This window comes from Hyperolius riggenbachi, chromosome 5 (genome assembly GCF_040937935.1).
Source record: "Hyperolius riggenbachi isolate aHypRig1 chromosome 5, aHypRig1.pri, whole genome shotgun sequence".
In the NCBI taxonomy this organism is placed as follows: Eukaryota; Metazoa; Chordata; class Amphibia; order Anura; family Hyperoliidae; genus Hyperolius; species Hyperolius riggenbachi.
The window spans coordinates 86,305,158-86,323,107 of NC_090650.1; the positions used below are offsets into that span (position 1 = coordinate 86,305,158).

General features: G+C 47.2%; 1 protein-coding gene across 3 annotated transcripts in view; it reads left to right on the forward strand.

Moving 5' to 3' along the window:
* Positions 1-17,950, forward strand: part of PLCD1 (phospholipase C delta 1) — a 224,080-nt gene that overhangs the window by 57,943 nt on the left and 148,187 nt on the right. Inside the window, exon 1 of one of the 3 annotated variants that reach the window (XM_068235956.1) lies at positions 7,117-7,551. The exons of the other annotated variants lie outside the window; for them this stretch is intronic. Within the exon in view, the coding sequence (XP_068092057.1) occupies positions 7,452-7,551 (100 nt within the window). The 5' untranslated portion in view covers positions 7,117-7,451. Of the gene's footprint in view, positions 1-7,116; positions 7,552-17,950 lie in introns of those variants that run through there. 3 annotated transcript variants of the gene reach the window in all.

Sequence of the window (17,950 nt, forward strand, 5' to 3'; positions counted from 1 at the left end):
TAGAGGGTGGACCTCTGAGCAGTTTTGCACTGGGTTGCTTCTGCAAGGGGAAGACATGCAAGGGTGAGACAGGGAAGGTGCGGCCTGTCTCCACCAGCTGTTTAACAGCAGGCCATGGTGGAGCACTCTGGCTGTCATAGCAGGAGGGGAGGTCTAGGCCCCAGCTGCCTGCTCTGACACCTGGCCTGCTTCCACTGCCCTGCACGGATATGACCCAGGCAAAACAAGACTGTTACCTCTTAGATTAGACTGTCACATTTAAACATACATCATTTTTAGCACTGTGAGATTCAGCATGAAAGCTATTGGCAACATCTGGTACAACATTAACATCACAGTTACGTTCATTTTTCACATCATGTACACAGGTATCAGGAACAACAGTGACAGGTTTAGAATCAGACAAACCGTGATTAGACAGCTGTCCATTAGAAACGGGTACCTCTTCCTTGCCTCCTTCCCTAGGAGGGTTAGGTACCATTCCCCTGGCTGCCTCCCTCTGTCCCACCCCAAGCTTGTACAGTACCTGAGTGGGTCCAGACTGGCAATCCGGGGTGTTGATCACAGGTTCATAAAAGGATCGTAGGGTGCCAAGATCGGTGCCCAACAGCACAGGCACTGGGATGTCATCTGTCACCCCCACAACTTTTGTCTGGTGTCCCCTTCCCCAATTGAGAACAACACGAGCTTTGGCGATGCGTGCGTGTGTGCCACCAACTCCCACAAGTGTGACACACTCATTAGGCAGGAAATTCTCCCTGGCTACAAGATGAGAGCGAACCAAGGTAAGCTCTGTACCTGTGTCGCGGAAACCAACAGCGATCTGGTCGTTAACTTCCACGACTTGATGATTTCCGGAAAGTCGAGGATTTGCTGCTCCCATGACGAGGTAGGCGTGTGCAGTAGAGGATGCGCTAGCCACTTCTGCACTAGGCTCTGGAGATGGCGTCTTCACCTCGGGGCAGGCAGACTTGAGGTGTCCTCGCTGTCCATAGTGGTAACACTTCGGAACATATGTGACATCAGGCGGATGAGTAGCAGGTGCAGCATCCGGCCTCTGTGGCTGTGGGACCTGATTCCCACGGTTAGCAGGGGGAGGAGAGCTGGGTTGCATAGGTCTCCCCCCTCTCCAGCTCTGGACTGGAGGTTTGCGGCTGTCCGGCACACGGGTGGCCACAAGTGTCTGCAAGTTCTGCGGCAGTTTTGGCGGAGTCCGGCTTCCACTCCAAGACAAACTGCCGGACATCTGGAGTGCAGCAGTTCAGCAACTGCTCCTGTACGATGAGGTCCTCCAGACCTTGGTGAGAGTCTTTTTTGAGGCCCCGCGACCACTGCCTGAACACTGTCAGCAGGCGACTCTCCAGGTCAGTGTAAGAGTCGGTGTGGCCTTTCTGCAGGGAGCGAAACTTTTTGCGATAGACCTCTGGGGTCAACTGGTATTTGGCGATAATTGCAGCTTTTATCGCCTCATAGTCATTGTCCTTCTCAGCGGGTAAGTCCACAAACGCCTCAAGCGCTTTGCCCCGCAAGTTGGGTGTCCAATATCTCACCCACTGCTCCTGGGGCAGATGATGCTGACGACAAGTCTTTTCAAAGGAGTGTAAGTAAGTGTCCGGGTCGGTTCCCTTCTCCATTTCTGGGAACTTAAACTTTGGAGTCCCAAATGGGCCTGCTGTGGGCCGGGTTTCTGGAGCACTTTGCGAGGGATTTTGGCCTTGCCCTCGCAGTTTGGCCATTTCCAGGTCGTGTCGGCGGGCGGATTCTCTCTCTGCCGCCTCTTTCTCAGCAAGCCACCGGCGCTCTGTCTCTTCCCTTTCTGCCTGCTCCCGGCGTTCTAAACGGTCAGCGTCTCGTTCTGCTCTGTCAGCGTTTTCTCTGACAATCTGCATGTACAGTTCAGGATTTGTCTCCAACAGCCTTTGTAATCCAGGTTGCATTCCAGCATTAGGAACACAGAACAGGTTGGCATGGGCGGGCTCCTGCCGGCCACCATGCTCCTCAGCAGTTACAGCGACCGGTTCAGACGTGGTCCCGTTTGACTCTGGGTCTGGAAGTGGGTTGCTTTGCTCCAACCGCTTACTTTCCTCTGCCTCAGTTACAGCACCGTCTGAACCAGGAGTGTGCTCTCCCAGCATCTGCTCCGGCTGGGTATCCAGTCGCAATAAGTCGTCGATCAATTGCGCTTTCCTTTTTCTATCACAATGCCTTTTTCCTCACACAAGTTTACTAGGTCTGCCACTGACATTTTCTTGTATCTTGCTGCAGCCATTTTTGCCAAATAAGATAGGATAGGAAAAGAGATTGGGTAGGGGAACTCTGTGCTACACGTATATAAATGGTAATGCACCGGTTATTGACCACAGATTTTTGATCTGTTCTAGCAGGTTATTCAAATAACGTTGCCGTTAATGTTCTGAACATACACAACTCCCAATAAGCTGCCAACAAATGTCACAGACCGCAAGGCCGGTCTGCGGGTGGGTCAGTCGATCAGCGTCAGAAATCCTCTTACACGGTCATTTGTTCATCACGAAGGGTAACCCGCGTTCGCAATTTGATGAACTGACTCGCGAAGGGAGTGTTCTGATACCAACCGATTCACCACACACACACATACAATTCAAAGATCTGCCACCAAGCGAGTTACACAGCCCGCTACTGTAGTTTTACTAAGACTTTGAGAACGCTCTATTAACCCTTTGCAGTATACAGGAATCTGGGTCAGATCTGACTATTTGAGCCGGATTCGCGCATACGGGTTATAAGTGTACACTTCTATTAAACACAGGGTAGCGATTTCAGGAGAATAGGTACGATTTGTGTATGTTCAGCAACAGGTCATAACCGCTAAACGATTTTTAAAACGTTTAATAACAAAAATGCATTACATACAGTTATATACACCTATTAACATATAAACACAGAGCTTAAAAATAAAAAGGAATAAAATCAGAAAGTTCTTACTTAGTTAGCTGAGCAGTCCATTTGAAGCATGAAGAAAAATAGTCCAGTTTAAAGGTAGGCATTCAGGTTAAAAGTCCTTTGTACACAACATGCGCCCGGTTCTCCTTGAGCACATGTCTGGACTTCCCTGGTCGATGGAAATTGAAGAACTGAGGCGGAGTTCCTCGCAAACACTTTTTACTGACCTGAGTTTTGGGGCGGTCACTACCTGGAAAGTAGGTGTGTTTAAGGCAGGGTTACCTCCTGGCAGTCAGGTTGCCACCCACAGACTCAGAGCAATGAATGTACCAATTATTAATAATTTGTGTGACTCGGCCCAAGATTGGGGCATCGCAAATCCGAGACCATATTCATAAGCAGCATGCGACTCTGTATTAAACGAGGCTGTACATGCCTAGTCTGTCGCATTCGCTCTACGCAGGCCGGATAAAGTGGTTTCTTTATGGATTCCTGATAGCTAGAAAATTATACTTCAGGTGAACGATAGAACTGTTTCCTAGGTATCAGAAAATGTAATTTTGGTCTTGCTGTGCCAAACCTATTTTGAATTATTAATAAAGTAAATGTTGCCATTGTGTGAAGCTATGAGCTTGGAGGGAAATTTGAATCTCAACCAGTTTCAGCTGGTTTGGTGGAGATGAGCTAAGTGACCAAATGGCTGCTCCCCAGGGAAGCGAGCCACTTGTGAAATTCTTTCCTGACACAGGATGTGGGGGAGGCTGCCGCCCTCAGTAATAGAGAGGGAAATTGACATCTATTGTGCATTACCCAGGACTGACAGGAACTGTGCACGACCATGCGAAAATCGATGGCGCTAGCGCACGACTTCGGTGGCGCTAGCGCACGACTTTTCCGTAATGTTCGTCACAGGTGCACTGAACACAACAGGTAGTGCACCTGTCACACACACACACACACACACACACACAGACAGGTAGCGGACAGGCACAGTGACACTGCGTGCGCTCACGTAGGTGGGTGAGTGCACTGTGAACAACAGATAGGTAGGTATATGGAGTAATGGGTATTACAATGTGCAACACACGCACGCACGCACACGCACACGCACAGTCACTGAATGTGCTGGGCCTGGCAGTGGCACACACACAGTATGAATTATCAACGCTGTCACAGGTGCACTGAACACAACAGGTAGTGCACCTGTCTCACACACACACACAGACAGGTAGCGGACAGGCACAGTGACACTGCGTGCGCTCACGTAGGTGGGTGGGTGCACTGTGAACAACAGATAGGTAGGTAAACACACAAACACACACACAGTCACTGAATGTGCTGGGCCTGGCAGTGGCACACACACAGTATGAATTATCAAGGCTGTCTATGCAACACAAGTGTCAGTGGGACACAGAAAAAAAAATAGATCACAAGAACAAGATTAGCCCTCAAAAGAGCTGTTGTTGGGTGCTATTTTAGCAATAAGAATCAGCAAGGAGCAAGCTAACAAGCCTACAAGAGCTTAACTAATCTTTCCCTATGAGAGTCTGCAGCAGATGTCCCTTCTCTATTTACTGCAGGCACACGAGTGAGTATAATGGCCAGCAGTGCCTGCATTTTATAAGGGGGGGGGGGGGAGAGTGGCCCCAGAAGGGAGTGTAGCCTGATTGGCTACAATGTGCCTGCTGACTGTGATATTATGGGGGCGAACCTAACTTCCGGAAAAGTCTGCGATCGTGAACTACCGTAAGTTCGCCTGGAACCGTTTGGGCCATCTCTAGTAATTGCTTTGCAGCCGCTGGAATAACACAGGGCATGCCGAGTTACTGAATGATGTGCGTGTTTACCGTGGTGATGAGGGATATTTCTATGTGCTGAATGCGCCACATTGCACATGTAATGCACAATGTTACTTTTCCCCTCTATTGAGGTCCTATTTTTCCAGGATGTGCATCACAAGGCCCCAGGCCCAGAGCATAAGCATTAAAGCTGTCAGTATGGGGGACTTCAGTCTATTCTGGCTATTATTTATTTTCACCCCAGTTTACATAGTGCTCAGAAAATCCAGCCACTGCATAACTATTATGAAGGTGATCAGCCATTAGTCAAGAAGGTCCGCCTTGATGAACTGATCTACGTGAGGTTTCTTTTCTGCCAAGTAGTGGTCACTGTGTTCTAAACCATTTCTTTTTTTTTTTTATTTTTTTTTTTTTATGGTACTTTTACCTAGAGCACATGCATCAATGGAGACTGGGGATGTTTCTTTTGCACACCTGCATCCAACTTGTATCTGTGCTGGCCTGTAAACCCTGTCCTCAAACTTTATGCCCCAAATTAAATTACTGTTGTCTTGTGACAGGAGATTGAGAAACCACTGCTTTGTTACAATTCTGGAGGCGGCCAAGTGACCACTGCTCCAAGAAGATGAAATGTGGACCAGGGGAAGTTAGTAGCTTTGACTAACCTGACAGTGTTATTGCGTTAAGAAATACAGAGGCGCCGAAAGTATAAAAATAACTAAAACTTTTAAAATGTTTTGGTTGCGGTGGTGGACCAGCTAACCATAAACGGACGGCAAAGCTGTCGATTTTCAAAAATACAATTTATTCAAAAGCTCCCAATATACATTCGCAACGCGTTTCACGGGCATCAACCCGCTTCTTCAGGCAATAAGGGTCAGGAGCAACAAACACAGCGTCTCGTCGGGATGATGCTTGGCACCTCTGAGGTGCCAAGCATCATCCCGACGAGACGCTGTTTGTTGCTCCTGACCCTTATTGCCTGAAAAAAAAAAAAATTGTATTTTTGAAAATCGACAGCTTTGCCGTCCGTTTATGGTTAGCTGGTCCACCACCGCAACCAAAACATTTTAAAAGTTTTAGTTATTTTTATACTTTCGGCGCCTCTGTATTTCTTAACGCATCCAGAAGTCCACCCTTGGTGGAAGGGTGTCTCTACCCTATAATTTCCTCTATCCGCAGAGAGCGACGTTTTAATCCTGAGTGGGGACAGGCTTGTTCTCCCCACCTGCCTGAACAGTGGTTGCCTCTGAGGCAACCCTGGTTTGTGAGTATAAGACTTTTATTATACTTTCCATATCCTACCAATACATATTACACTATATTGGGCTCTCGGTCTTCATTTTTTTTTTTCTGACAGTGTTATTGGTAACCTGAGGTGGGACACTAGGCCCCAGGCATCTGCCTAGGTTGCCTGATGGATAAACCTGCTCTGAAACTGTGTTTTTGTATACCGTGTAAACTGAGTATTAGAGCATTTTGTGCACCAAAAACTAAAGGTGCCCACACATCCGAAGATGTATGGGCAGAGCCACCAAGAGACAGATCTCTGGTTGAAGAGAGATCTGTTGCCTGCCCATACACCACAGGCCAATTCCTGAACGACTTCAGCAAGAAATCTCTCGGGAATCGGCCTTGTGATGCACCATCCCCAGCCCTCTGCGCTCAACCCCCCCCCCCCCTTAAAATGCAGTATACTTTACCTATCAGTGTCCGCAGCTGGCTCTTCATACACGAGCCCCACCTGGTTGCCGACGTATACGTGGGCAAGTGTGTGATGTCACATGCCCATGTTACACTGGCAACCTCGTGTGGCGCATTTATGAAGAGCGAGCCAGCGGCACACAGGTTAACTATATGGCACTGGGGGGAATATTTTACATGAGGGGGCAGCGCTGGAGGTTCCATCAGTCATTGCACGTCCAGATATTGCACATTGTTACCGCCATACACCCAATTGAGGAAGTCGGCCCTACATCTTGCAGCACATGCGACTGTTACATGCGACCAATTTGGGCCCGGAATTGGTAGCATCGTCGATCACTCATGCTCTTGACAGGATTTTCATCCGATTGATAATTTATTATCGAATTGGATGGTCGGTCAGCCGCCAAGTCGTCTGATAAGGATATTCGATTGGGTTGTCAGCCTGCGGAGTACTGCTGGCACAGTGGTCCACCCAGTGCCCTCCTTTCTGGCCTGCCAAACCCTATTATGTTTCCTTATAAAGTGGAATGTATGCGCTCTGGACAGAAAAAATTCAGAACGACTACTATATAAGACACTATAGACGCTACAGCATGTTGGAATTCAGCGTGGCTGGAAAGCTGCATTGCAGTGGGCAGTCGGTAGGGGGCGCTCCAGCACACACCCCTCACCTCAGATCACAGGCTATAGTCTCAGTCTCAGGTAGCTGCGTTATGAGAACGTGTACCTGAGCTGCTCGGTCACTATTGTGCTGTGTGTCACCACCATGTACCGCCCCGCTGCCACATACACACCACACGCTGCATTGTATCGCTGTATTTCCATTCACTAGCATGATTACACTATTCACTTTTATCAGCTGCCTATAAGAAATCTGTCTTCCCTTCCCGGCGTTTCCTTGTTGCTGGTCCCTCCCCTCCCCTCCTCCCCAGTCCTCCCTCCTGCCCGGGATCTCCCGTTACCCCTCCAGTCCTGTATCGGGGGTGACAGAGGGGATCGCAGCTGTATGATCGGGCGATCAGCATGCAGTGTATCCGCAGACAGCCCTCCCGGAGCAAGTCCCAGGAGCGGATCCTGGAGGAGACCAGCCGCAGAGTCAGTCACATCAACAGCAGCCGGCTGGGTAGGAGAGTTGTTACTTCTGAATACTTGTCTGTGAAGCCTCCAGCGATCCCCCCCCTGTATGATTCCCTCCCCTCCCCCCCCCCCCCCCCCCATATGGAGGTCAGCCTTATGCTGGAGCGCTGATTGCTGCTCTTCCTCTATGTTCTATGGAATGTTTATATTCCTGCCAATCTTCTACTGTCTGCAGCTCTCCAATCACTGCTGTCTCCTAAAGCTCTGTCTGACTCATACTGCCTTTTCCTGTACTCCAGTCACTGGCATGTCCTGTATTTCTGCTACATGCTTACTAGTGTCTCCTCCACTCCAGTCACTGCTGTCTCCTATACTTCAGTCACTAGTGTCTCCTGTACTCCAGTCATGCTGGGCATACACGGCTCGATTTTGTCGCTCGATTCAGCGCCCGCTCATTTTACGTGCTCGATTCTGCAGGCGATTCTCTTCCGCTCGTTTTTCTTATCTTTTTCCATTAACCTCCATGCAGAATCGAGCGTGGAAACGGTCGGGCGCGAGATCGGACGTGTCAGAAATTATCTATCGAGCCATCTAAATGGCTCAGAATTGAGACGCGTATTCCCAGCATTACACTGCCTTTCCTGTACTCCAGTCACTGGTATGTCATGTATTCCTGCTACATGCTTACTAGTGTCTCCTCCACTCTGATCACTGGTGTCTCCTGTTGGTCACTGGTGTCTCCTGTAATCCAATCACTGCTGTCTCCTGAAGCTCGGCTGCCTTACTCTGCCTTTTCCTGTACTTCAGTCACTGTTATGTCCTGTATTCCAGCTACATGCTTAATAGTGTCTCCTCCACTCACTGATGTCTCCTGTACTCCATTCTTTGCTGTCTCCTGTAGTCCTCTGTCTATCTGCTGTCCCCTATACTGCATGCACTGGAGGCTTCTATACTCCTTCCACCCTCCCTCTGGTGTCTCCTATATTGCCACATTTTTTTTTAGTGCCTTCCATATGCCTGCAACACAGGTATTTGCCTTCTTTTCATCTGCTGCATTGGTGTCTCCTGGGCAACGGCTGCTCTTCTGGTGCCTAGGCAGACCTGTTGAGTGAAAAGACAATCCACTCTGTGCAGCGCCTCGGAAGATGTCTGAGCTATATAAATACTAAACTAATATTCAATACTGGTGTCTGCTGCATTATTGCAGGTATCAGTCATTTGCCTCCATTAGGTGTTACCGATATTCCACTGAGGCAATGACTGAGGTAGAAGTCATTTGATTTGAGGGACAAGCAAATGCTGTGGAAAAGTTAAACTTGCTGATTTGGTCCATGAAGTAATTAAAGTTGATGCTATTTGTTGTCAGGATTTGTAATAACCTTATTCATTTATTCAGAAACATTCAGGCTATTTTAAATCTGAATTTGAAATATTGTGTAGTTTATTACATATGAAATATATTATGTTCACCAATTTCATTTTGCAGGATGAGAATGATACCAAATATAAATCAATAGTAGTAGTAGTTTACAAGCCATCCGCTATATATTTGTGTCCGTTCGCCCCTAACACATGCGCTCTCCTGCTCCGCCCTTCTAAGATTGGCCGTGGAGCTGATTAGATGGAGCGCACATTCCTGCCCGCATAGCACACTCCACCAGCTGTTAGTAATAATATTTCACATTCAGATTTCCATCGCAACTTTGGTAGATCTTATTCCTGCCTTAGCATTTTTCCTCACTAGTGCACAGTGATATCTTGTCTTGTAGGCCAGAGCTGTAGATTTTGTCATGTCTGTCTGGTGCTGCCTTGTGCAAATTCTGAAAGCATTACCTGCAGAACTTATTCGTTCATAACTGCCACTAGGTTTTGGACTTTTAGGGCCCGTTTCCACTATCGCGAATCTGCATGCGTTTCCTGCATGCAGATTCGCACAGCCAATACAAGTGGATGGGCCTGTTTCCACTTGTCAGTTTTGCTGTGCGTTTTTCTGTGCAGGATTTTTCTGCACGGCAGAGCCCTCAGAATTCGCCTGCGTGTGGAATGCAGGCGAATCGCACACAATGTATTTAATAGGGAAGTCGCATGCGTGTTCCCCATGCGTTTTTTGCCGCGAATTCGCATAGGTACCAATGTTAATTCACACAGGCAGTGACATGGTTAAAATCGCATATACCCTCACCTATGCGAATTCGCGGCAAAAAACGCATGCGGAATCGCATCCGCATGCGATTTTATCAGCGGTGGAATCCAGGCGATTCCGCACCGCAGTAGTGGAAACGAGCCCTAAAGCTGTGTACACACACAACTGTTGCCCACAGGGATCGGCACTCAACTCCTCGGGTGACGGGCCAGGACGAGGCTGTACAGACACCTCACTATCTTATAGACTAGTGACGCTCTGTTGCGATGGGAGTGGAGCTGAGCAAAACTGAATGACTTTGAGGAGGAGTGGTAAAGAGAACAATGCGCTCGGCCCAGCACTCCGAATCCCTCGATGACTCGTTGGGGCTGCGTACAAACACTGGTTTATTGAATGCGTGTACAAGGCTTAAAGGATTGTATCCCCTCTCTAAGCTCCTTTTGAGGACAGTGTTTGTTCTAGAGAGGGTTGCAAAAAGTTCATAGAGATTGCATTGTTGACATTCCCAGCTCTTGACTTGTTGCGTTTGGGATGATTTTACCCACCTCAGGTGAAGAGGTGGTGGTATGATGGTATAGTGGATGGAGCTCTCACTTTGCAGTGCTAGAGATCTAGATCCAACTCTTGGCAAGGCCATTATCTGGACAGAGTTTGTATGTTCTACCTGTGTTTGCATGGCGATCTTCTATGCATTCTGACTTCCTCCTACTTCCCAAAAACATAGTGATACATGAATTAGGCTTCTCCTAGACGATGGTGCCATGACCCTGGAATCCATAAAGCACTGCAGCAGTTGACTGTACAATAGTAAAACATAATAAGGGCCGTTTCATAATAAACATAAGGGCCGTTTGAGCAGCGTCTCGTTCGTGGGCTTGCGCAGGCTTTCAGCGGCTTATCGTCACAATCTGCTTTTTTCGGGACACAGACGCAGCGGTAATCGTCACTGGACGCAGCATGTAGCATCCAGGGTCCACAAGAGCAACGGGGAAAATCGGGTTCGCAATGTCACGTTCGCACAAACGCAGGTAAATGGTACACGCCGCCTTATACAAACTCTTCCATTCACTTGAATGGGAGCATTTAACGAGTCCTGGACACTGGCTGTAAACGCCTGCCAAGTGTCCGTTTAGAGATTAGGGCCGGTTCACACGGACACTAGAGATGGCCCGAACTTGTTCTATAGCGAACAGCTATGGGGAATGACCTCAGGGTCATTTCCGCATACATCATTGTACGCATTACTGCGCAGATACTTTCCCGGTGGCCGCCTGCCTTTGATCTCGTGCCCTCAGCCAGGAGCACTCTGTGCATGTGCATGATATCACCGGCTGCAGGAACGCGATCAAGGAATTGCGGCCGCTGGGAAAGCACCCACGCGGTAACGAGTATAATGATGTATTCGGAAATGACCCTGAGGTCTTTCCCCATAGCTGTTTGCTATAGAACAGTTCTGTCCATCTCTGGTGTCTGTGTGAACCGGCCCTAATAATTTTATGTAAGAAATGTTCTCAGATGAAGGGCTACTGTTTCTAAGTAGTGTTAGTATTCACATTACATATTGAATTCAGAACACCCAAATACTGCCGAACACCACACTTCCGTACCGAACAAGTGGACAGGCCAGGGGGAGTTCACTGTGTGCGCGTCAAGGCGTGTTTTTACATGACTCCGATACTTCCTCCTTTCAGCTTTGGAAGGAGGAAGCATCTGAGTAATGTGAAATAACTTGTGAAGCGCAAGTAGTGATCTCTCCATGACTGTCCACATGTTCAGTACTGAAATGGTATGGAAGGGTGGCGTTCAGCATTATTTGAGTTATCAGAATCTGTTATGCCAGTTACTTTCGATCGTAAAAAGTGCGTCGAAAAATCGCATCTGATGAAAAAGTTGTACCGTTTACGGGCTCCTTAATTGGCACCAAACTGACTGGCTTCAGTTTTTTTCATGGATAAAGGAAGCTCTTTTGCAGTGCACACATATCTCAAGTCTTTGTACTAAAGTCTTGTGTTTTGAACTATCAATCTGTATACTGTATGACATTCTATGGGCATTTGATTGTGATCGTCTGTTCTATGGAGCAGTTCTCAATCAGATCAACAAGCTCTCCGAGTAGTTTCTGTGGCAAGTCTATCACCACAGTGTAATACAGTTCAGCTATACTGTATTTAATGAAATGATACAAAATGAGGAAAAACGTGAACGGCAACTTTGTGGTTAATGGCCTTTTATTCTACCTATTATCGAAATTTTAGCTGATCAATGATCAGCACAGTGGCATAGGGTTAGCACTCTCACCTTGTACTGCTGGGTTTCCAGTTTCATTTCCAGCCATGGCACGATCTGCTAGGAATTTGTATATTCTGCCCGTGTCTGTGTGGGTTTCATCTGTGCACTCTGGTTTCCTACCACATACCAAAAACATAGATAAGTTATGTCTTCCATCTAAATTGGCCCTGGACTACAATCGACATATATGAGTACGCCCGGGTTTAGATTGTGAGCTCCCCTGAAGGACAGCTAAAGGCAAGACTGCATACTCTGTGCAGCACTGCGAAAGATGTTGATCTATAAATTCTATAATAATAATAGTGATCAACCTGTTCTCCAGTACTGTTAAAACAAGTGATCATTAAAATAAAGAAGTGCGTTTGGCATTTAAGCAAAAAAAGGACGCCTGTTACAGTACATTCTCTATGCACTGTGTCCTGGTACAGTTCAATTTGTCAGAGGTCTATAAATAATCCTGTGTCCTTGTACTATAATAATTGGAATGGATTTGTTCTAGTAACAGTATTTGCATTTCTGCTTAGATTTATTGTACCGCTCTGCCATATTCTACCTACCTGTAACCGCACTCCCTGCCTCCCTATACTCTTGGGGTGGTCAGCCATGTGTCCCTTCCGATCTTCACCAAAGTGAGTGGAAGAGTGCGATGTTATGGGGAGAAGGGGGAGGGCTGTGGTACCAAAAATTACCCAGACTCCACAGCCCTGATGGAGGGGAGTATATGCTGTAGATCAGGTATTTGGTTGCTTGCTTGTTGCAGGTGTGCCTCACTCTCGTAAAGATTCACCAGTCTAGTTTTTCACTGACACTACTGTATAGAAAGACTTTGCTGAAGAGCTCATGTGCAACCACAGCTACAGCCTGTAGGGGGCATCACTACAGCTATGGTTGCTTTCAGGTAAGTAACTTTTATTAGCTCTAAGTACTTTTTTAATAATTTAAAGGGTAATTTCCCGCCCACACTCGCCCATAATGATTGCCTTTGAGGTGGTTCATGCCCTGTTCACTGACAGGAACGGACCTGAGGCATAACATTGCCAAACAAAGTCATCGTCCTAATTTATAGCCAGGAGGATCTCAGCCTGGTGAGATTCCATTACAGTGTACAGCATTGTCTACACTCTGTGTACCTGCGTGATGCTCTGCTGTTACCAGCTACAATGGAATCCTCTCAGGCTGACCTTATAAAACTAATATGGATAAAAAAACAAGCTCCAGCACATGCTAAATATGCATGTTTGACTGTTACCTCAGGAAGGGGTTATAAGGCTACTTGAGATCATCGGAATGTAGTCAGAATTCTTAGATCAGGTAAAGGACACTTGAAGTGAGAGGAATATGGAGGCTAACATATTTATTTACTATTAAACAATTTAAATTGCCTGGCTGTCCTGCTGATCCGCTGCCTCTAAGCTTTTAGTGTTACACCCTGAACAAGCATACAGATTAGCTTCATGCTTGTTTCAGGTGTGTGATTCAGGCACTATTGCAGGCAAATAGATCTGCAGGACTGCCAGGCAACCGGTATTGTTTAAAAGGAAATACATATGGCAGCCTTCCTAACCCATTTTTTTTATATTCAGGTTTGCTTTAAGACCTGATATAATGAATTGTATGTGTAGTACGGATAGGAATAGAACATCAGTAGCACGAAGAGTCTCATATTTTTTTCAGTTATATAGCCTTTTTTGTTTTTTTTTATTTCTTGTTATACAACCTTGCTTCATTCTGTCATATTTGCAGTTTACAAACCACACTCTGTATTTTAAACTATAAAACAGAGCAGAGCTAATGACCCTTTGAACTTTCATGCAGTAAAACCTTATCTCAACTTGTCTCACTGTTTCTTTGATGTATAAGTGCTTCAGAAAACAGGACTGTCTTCAACCCAAGTTGGGTCTAAGAGCTCAGAGAAGCTCTTTTGCATAGATAACTGATGTTTTTCCCACAATCCTTCAGGGCAAGGTGAGACGTCACTCCACCCAACGCAGGAACAAACAGCACTTCCCCTATAAAGTAATCACATGGTTAGTCCACCCTCTGTGCTGTTTGTTCCTGCATCCAGGCAGGTCGGCATCTCCCCTGGGAGTTGGATCTGTGTGCTGGGCTGCAGGTTTGAATTCCTTAGGGCGGCAGAGACTGTGGAACTGAGGCAGTCTGGCCGTTTACCCCGTGCTGAAAATATATGGGGTGACCTACCTTTCTCTCCCGCGGATGTGGAGGGCAAGAGTGGAAGACGTGGATTTCCCTGGTAGTCTTGTGGCGGCGGACTGAGAGGTGAGCGAGCAGCCGCGTGTCTGATCAGCGATGGCGTCCGTAATCCATGCGGCTGTTGGTTGGCGTGGTTCTTCCGGGTTGCGTAACTTCCGGCGGGTATGCCGGAAGTCGCTCTTATACTTTATTCTCTCTGATCCTTTGGTCCCACCTCAAATTGCGTCACAGGCAGGAAGTAATTTAAGGGAAAGAGCGTGGGCTGGAACTGTTGCTGCTGCGAGAGACGGCGTTTTGTGTCGGCCGTGATTCATCATGTCGACATCTGACAAAACGAACAGCAGCTCGGCCGCCCAGAAGGTGAGATGGATATGTTATTAGCTCTTTCTGGTGCATTGTATATTGCGTGGATGCAATGTTCAGGATTATATTCAGGGATTTATCTTTATGCCCGTTTGTTGTGTTTGTAATTCGGGCTAAAACCCGGGGAGTCTTCTGATAAATCCAAGCCTCCTGCTACTTATAAAAGATGCGCTGTTTGTAATATTAAGATGCCTTTGACATATGCTAAAACTTTATGCCAAGTATGTATGGAAAAGGTTATGGGAGAGCAGCCAGGGTCCTCTATTCAGAGGCGGGTACATAATCTGCTCAAGAAGTATCTGTACCTGTTTTGCCAGATAAAGATGGCCAGGAGCAGGTAGAAGTGAGAATCGTTCAGAAGAGTCTGATAATAAGGAAATAGAGTCTGAAACCTCTTCAAGGTTTAAATTTCGTGTTGAGGATACTGAAATGTTAATTGCGGCAATTAATGAAACCCTTGAATTAAATAAAGATGTTATTTCTACTTTGTCACTACATGATCAGTTATACAAAGGTATGGAGGAAAAAGAGGGCCTTGTTTTTCCAGTTCATAAAGCTATCAAGCAGGCTATTATAAAAGAATGGAATGATCCAGAAAAAGGCTGTTGTTGTCCAAACATGTGTAAAGATTTTTTTTTTCTTTCTACTAAACATACAGTCCTTTGGTATAAATGCCCAAAATTTGATACTCCATTTTCTCAAGTAACTAACTAAAGAAGGGGATTTAGCATTTGAGGATTTGGAAGTAGGCCTGAAAGATAAATCGTATTTAAATCGAAATTGCGATCACCAAGATCACAATTTCAGAATCGTCAAAGCGGCGAATATCGCGATCACGTCATTTCCACATGAGGAAGTTTGAAGAAGCGCCTTCAAACTTTCCCAAAGTCCCAGTGCCCGCAGCGTTGGACATACCTTCCATCCTCTATCGCCCTCTGCCGCCTCTTGTGCTTGGCAAAACTTCGGGGTCCTGTATGTCACATGATATGCAGGAAGTATGCTGTGCATTAGAGCCTGCAGGAGGCAAAGTGGATAAACAGGCATCGCTGGACTCGTGCTTGAAGCAAGGACTGATGCAACTTGGGGGACAGAGGAGGCACAGACACACAAAGGAGGCAAGAGAGAGACCCAGAGGAGGCATGAAGAGGCAAAGGGGGCACAATGAGAGACGGGGACAGAGGGGGAACAGACAGGCACAAAGGGGGGGGGGGGAACAAAGTTTGATTTTAAGGAAATCGTGAATCGAATCGAAATTGTAATTTTGGACAGAAATCGCTCAATTCAATTTTTTCCTAAAATCGTTCAGGCCTATTTGGGAGACTTAAAAGACCCAATCGATAAACTCTATGCTTATCTTAAAAGGTTTTGGGAAGCCAGTGCAGCTACATTCAGGCCTGCTGTGGCTTCTACATGTGTAGCCAGAACCTTGGAGCTCTGGATAAATCAGCTAAAATCTAGTATTTTAGCATGGTCCCCCACAGAACAATTGTTAAATTCCATCACAATTCTTACAAAGGCTGCAGCTTAGTTAGCTGATGCTTCTGCTGAGACAGTTATGCTGGGCATGCACGGTGAGATAATGCGCCGGAATCGAGCCAGCGCGTCACCGCTCGTCCGCGCGGATCGATTCCCGCTGGTCCCCGTGGGCGCTTCCTTATCAGCGATTCGTTTTCTGCATTGTCCGCCCAAGGGGATCGAGCGAGTTATCGATCCGCCGCGGTGATCGGACACGTCTGATGTTATCAATTGAGCCATCAGCCGCTCGATTGATAAGGAATGCAGTGGGGGTGTCTCGGCACCTTGCAGAGAAAAAAAAAACCCAAATTGTGCTCGATTGATAACTATCGCACCGTGTATGCCCAACATCAGATTCATGGTAAAGCCTACGGCCTTAGTGAATGTATCTCGCAGAGCTTTATGGTTAAAGCCAATGGGTACCACTTTAAAAATAAAAGTCAGATACTTACCTAAGGAGAGGGAAGGCTCGGTCCTAATGAGCCTTCCCTCTCCTCTCCCGGTACCCTCGGTGCTGCGCTGACTCCCCTGTTCGCGTCCGCCGCCGCAGGGACTTCGGAGGTCTTCGGGAGCACTCGGGCTTCCGAAGACGGGCCGCTCCATACTACGCACGCGTGAATGCGTCATAGAGGGCGCTCGAGCATGCGTAGTATGGAGCGGCCCGTCTTCGGGAGCCCGAGTGCTCCCGAAGGCTTCCGAAAGCTCCCTTCGGCTACGAAAGTGGCAGTATTTGACCGAACTGGTCGAATACTGCTACGGGGGATCCTGCGCGGCACCGGGAGAGGGAAGGCTTATTAGGACCGAGCCTTCCCTCTCCTTAGGTGAGTATTTGAATTTTTGATTTTTAAAGTGGTAAACATTCACTTTAAAGACCTGGGATGGGAACTTGACCTCAAAAAATAGACTTTGTGGGGTTCCTTTTACAGGAGACCTGTTGTTTGGGCCAGAGCTGGTTGCAGCTCTAGAGAGGACTGCTAACAAAAATATTTTTTTTCCAAAAAAGAAAGCAAAGAGATTTTTTTCGTAAGCCAGGGGTGATCAAAAAGAATCCTCACGACGCGAAATAGGGAAAAAAAATTAAATACCTGCATGACATTTGAGTGCACGGGGGACGCCCTCCATGCCGTAGCGCCGGGTCCCCGCCGCTCCACTAAAATGGCCACCGGAGCTGGCTGCGTAGTCCGCATATGCGCGACTGCGCAGCTCTAGGGCCTTCAATGCGCCCCCCCTCCCCTCCGATCCACGCTACAGGAGACAGCCCGTGGCGTGGATTGGGGGGAGGGCCCTAGAGCTGTGCAGCCGCACTCACGTCTGTGCAGACTGCGCAGCCGCTGCCAGCTCCGGCGGCCATTTTAGTGGAGGCAGGATAGCCCGACCCGGGCTGTGGGGTTGGGAGCCGGCCCGGTGGGACATTGAGCAGCGGGGACCCGGCGGAATGGCACGGAGGGCGCGGATGGCGTCCTCCGTGCACTCAAATTTCATGCAGGTATTTAACTTTTGTTTTCCCTATTTCGCCTCGTGAGTCCTTTAAGGATCAAAAAAGAGGTAGAAGATGGATATTTAATAAAGCGTCCAGAGGAGGTTTTTAAATCTAAAAACCCGGAAGCACAGTCAAATACACAATGACTTCTTCCTGGCGGTGGGGGGAAGATTAAAGTACTTTGCTCACAGATAGGCTCTGATGTCAAAGAGTCCGTTTATTCATCAACTAATCAAATTTGGTTACCAAATAGTTTGCTGTTCCTTCTCCGTCAAGATATGCGATTTCAAAACCACCTAAAGATCCCGTTCTAGTAACAGAAATATTGGGAATCCTGCAAAATATGTTAGATCAGAATGTGATTCGAAGAGTTCCGATAATGGAACCGAAAGGTTTTTATTCAACTATTTTTGTAGTAAAAAAAAGTCAGGAAATTACCGGTTA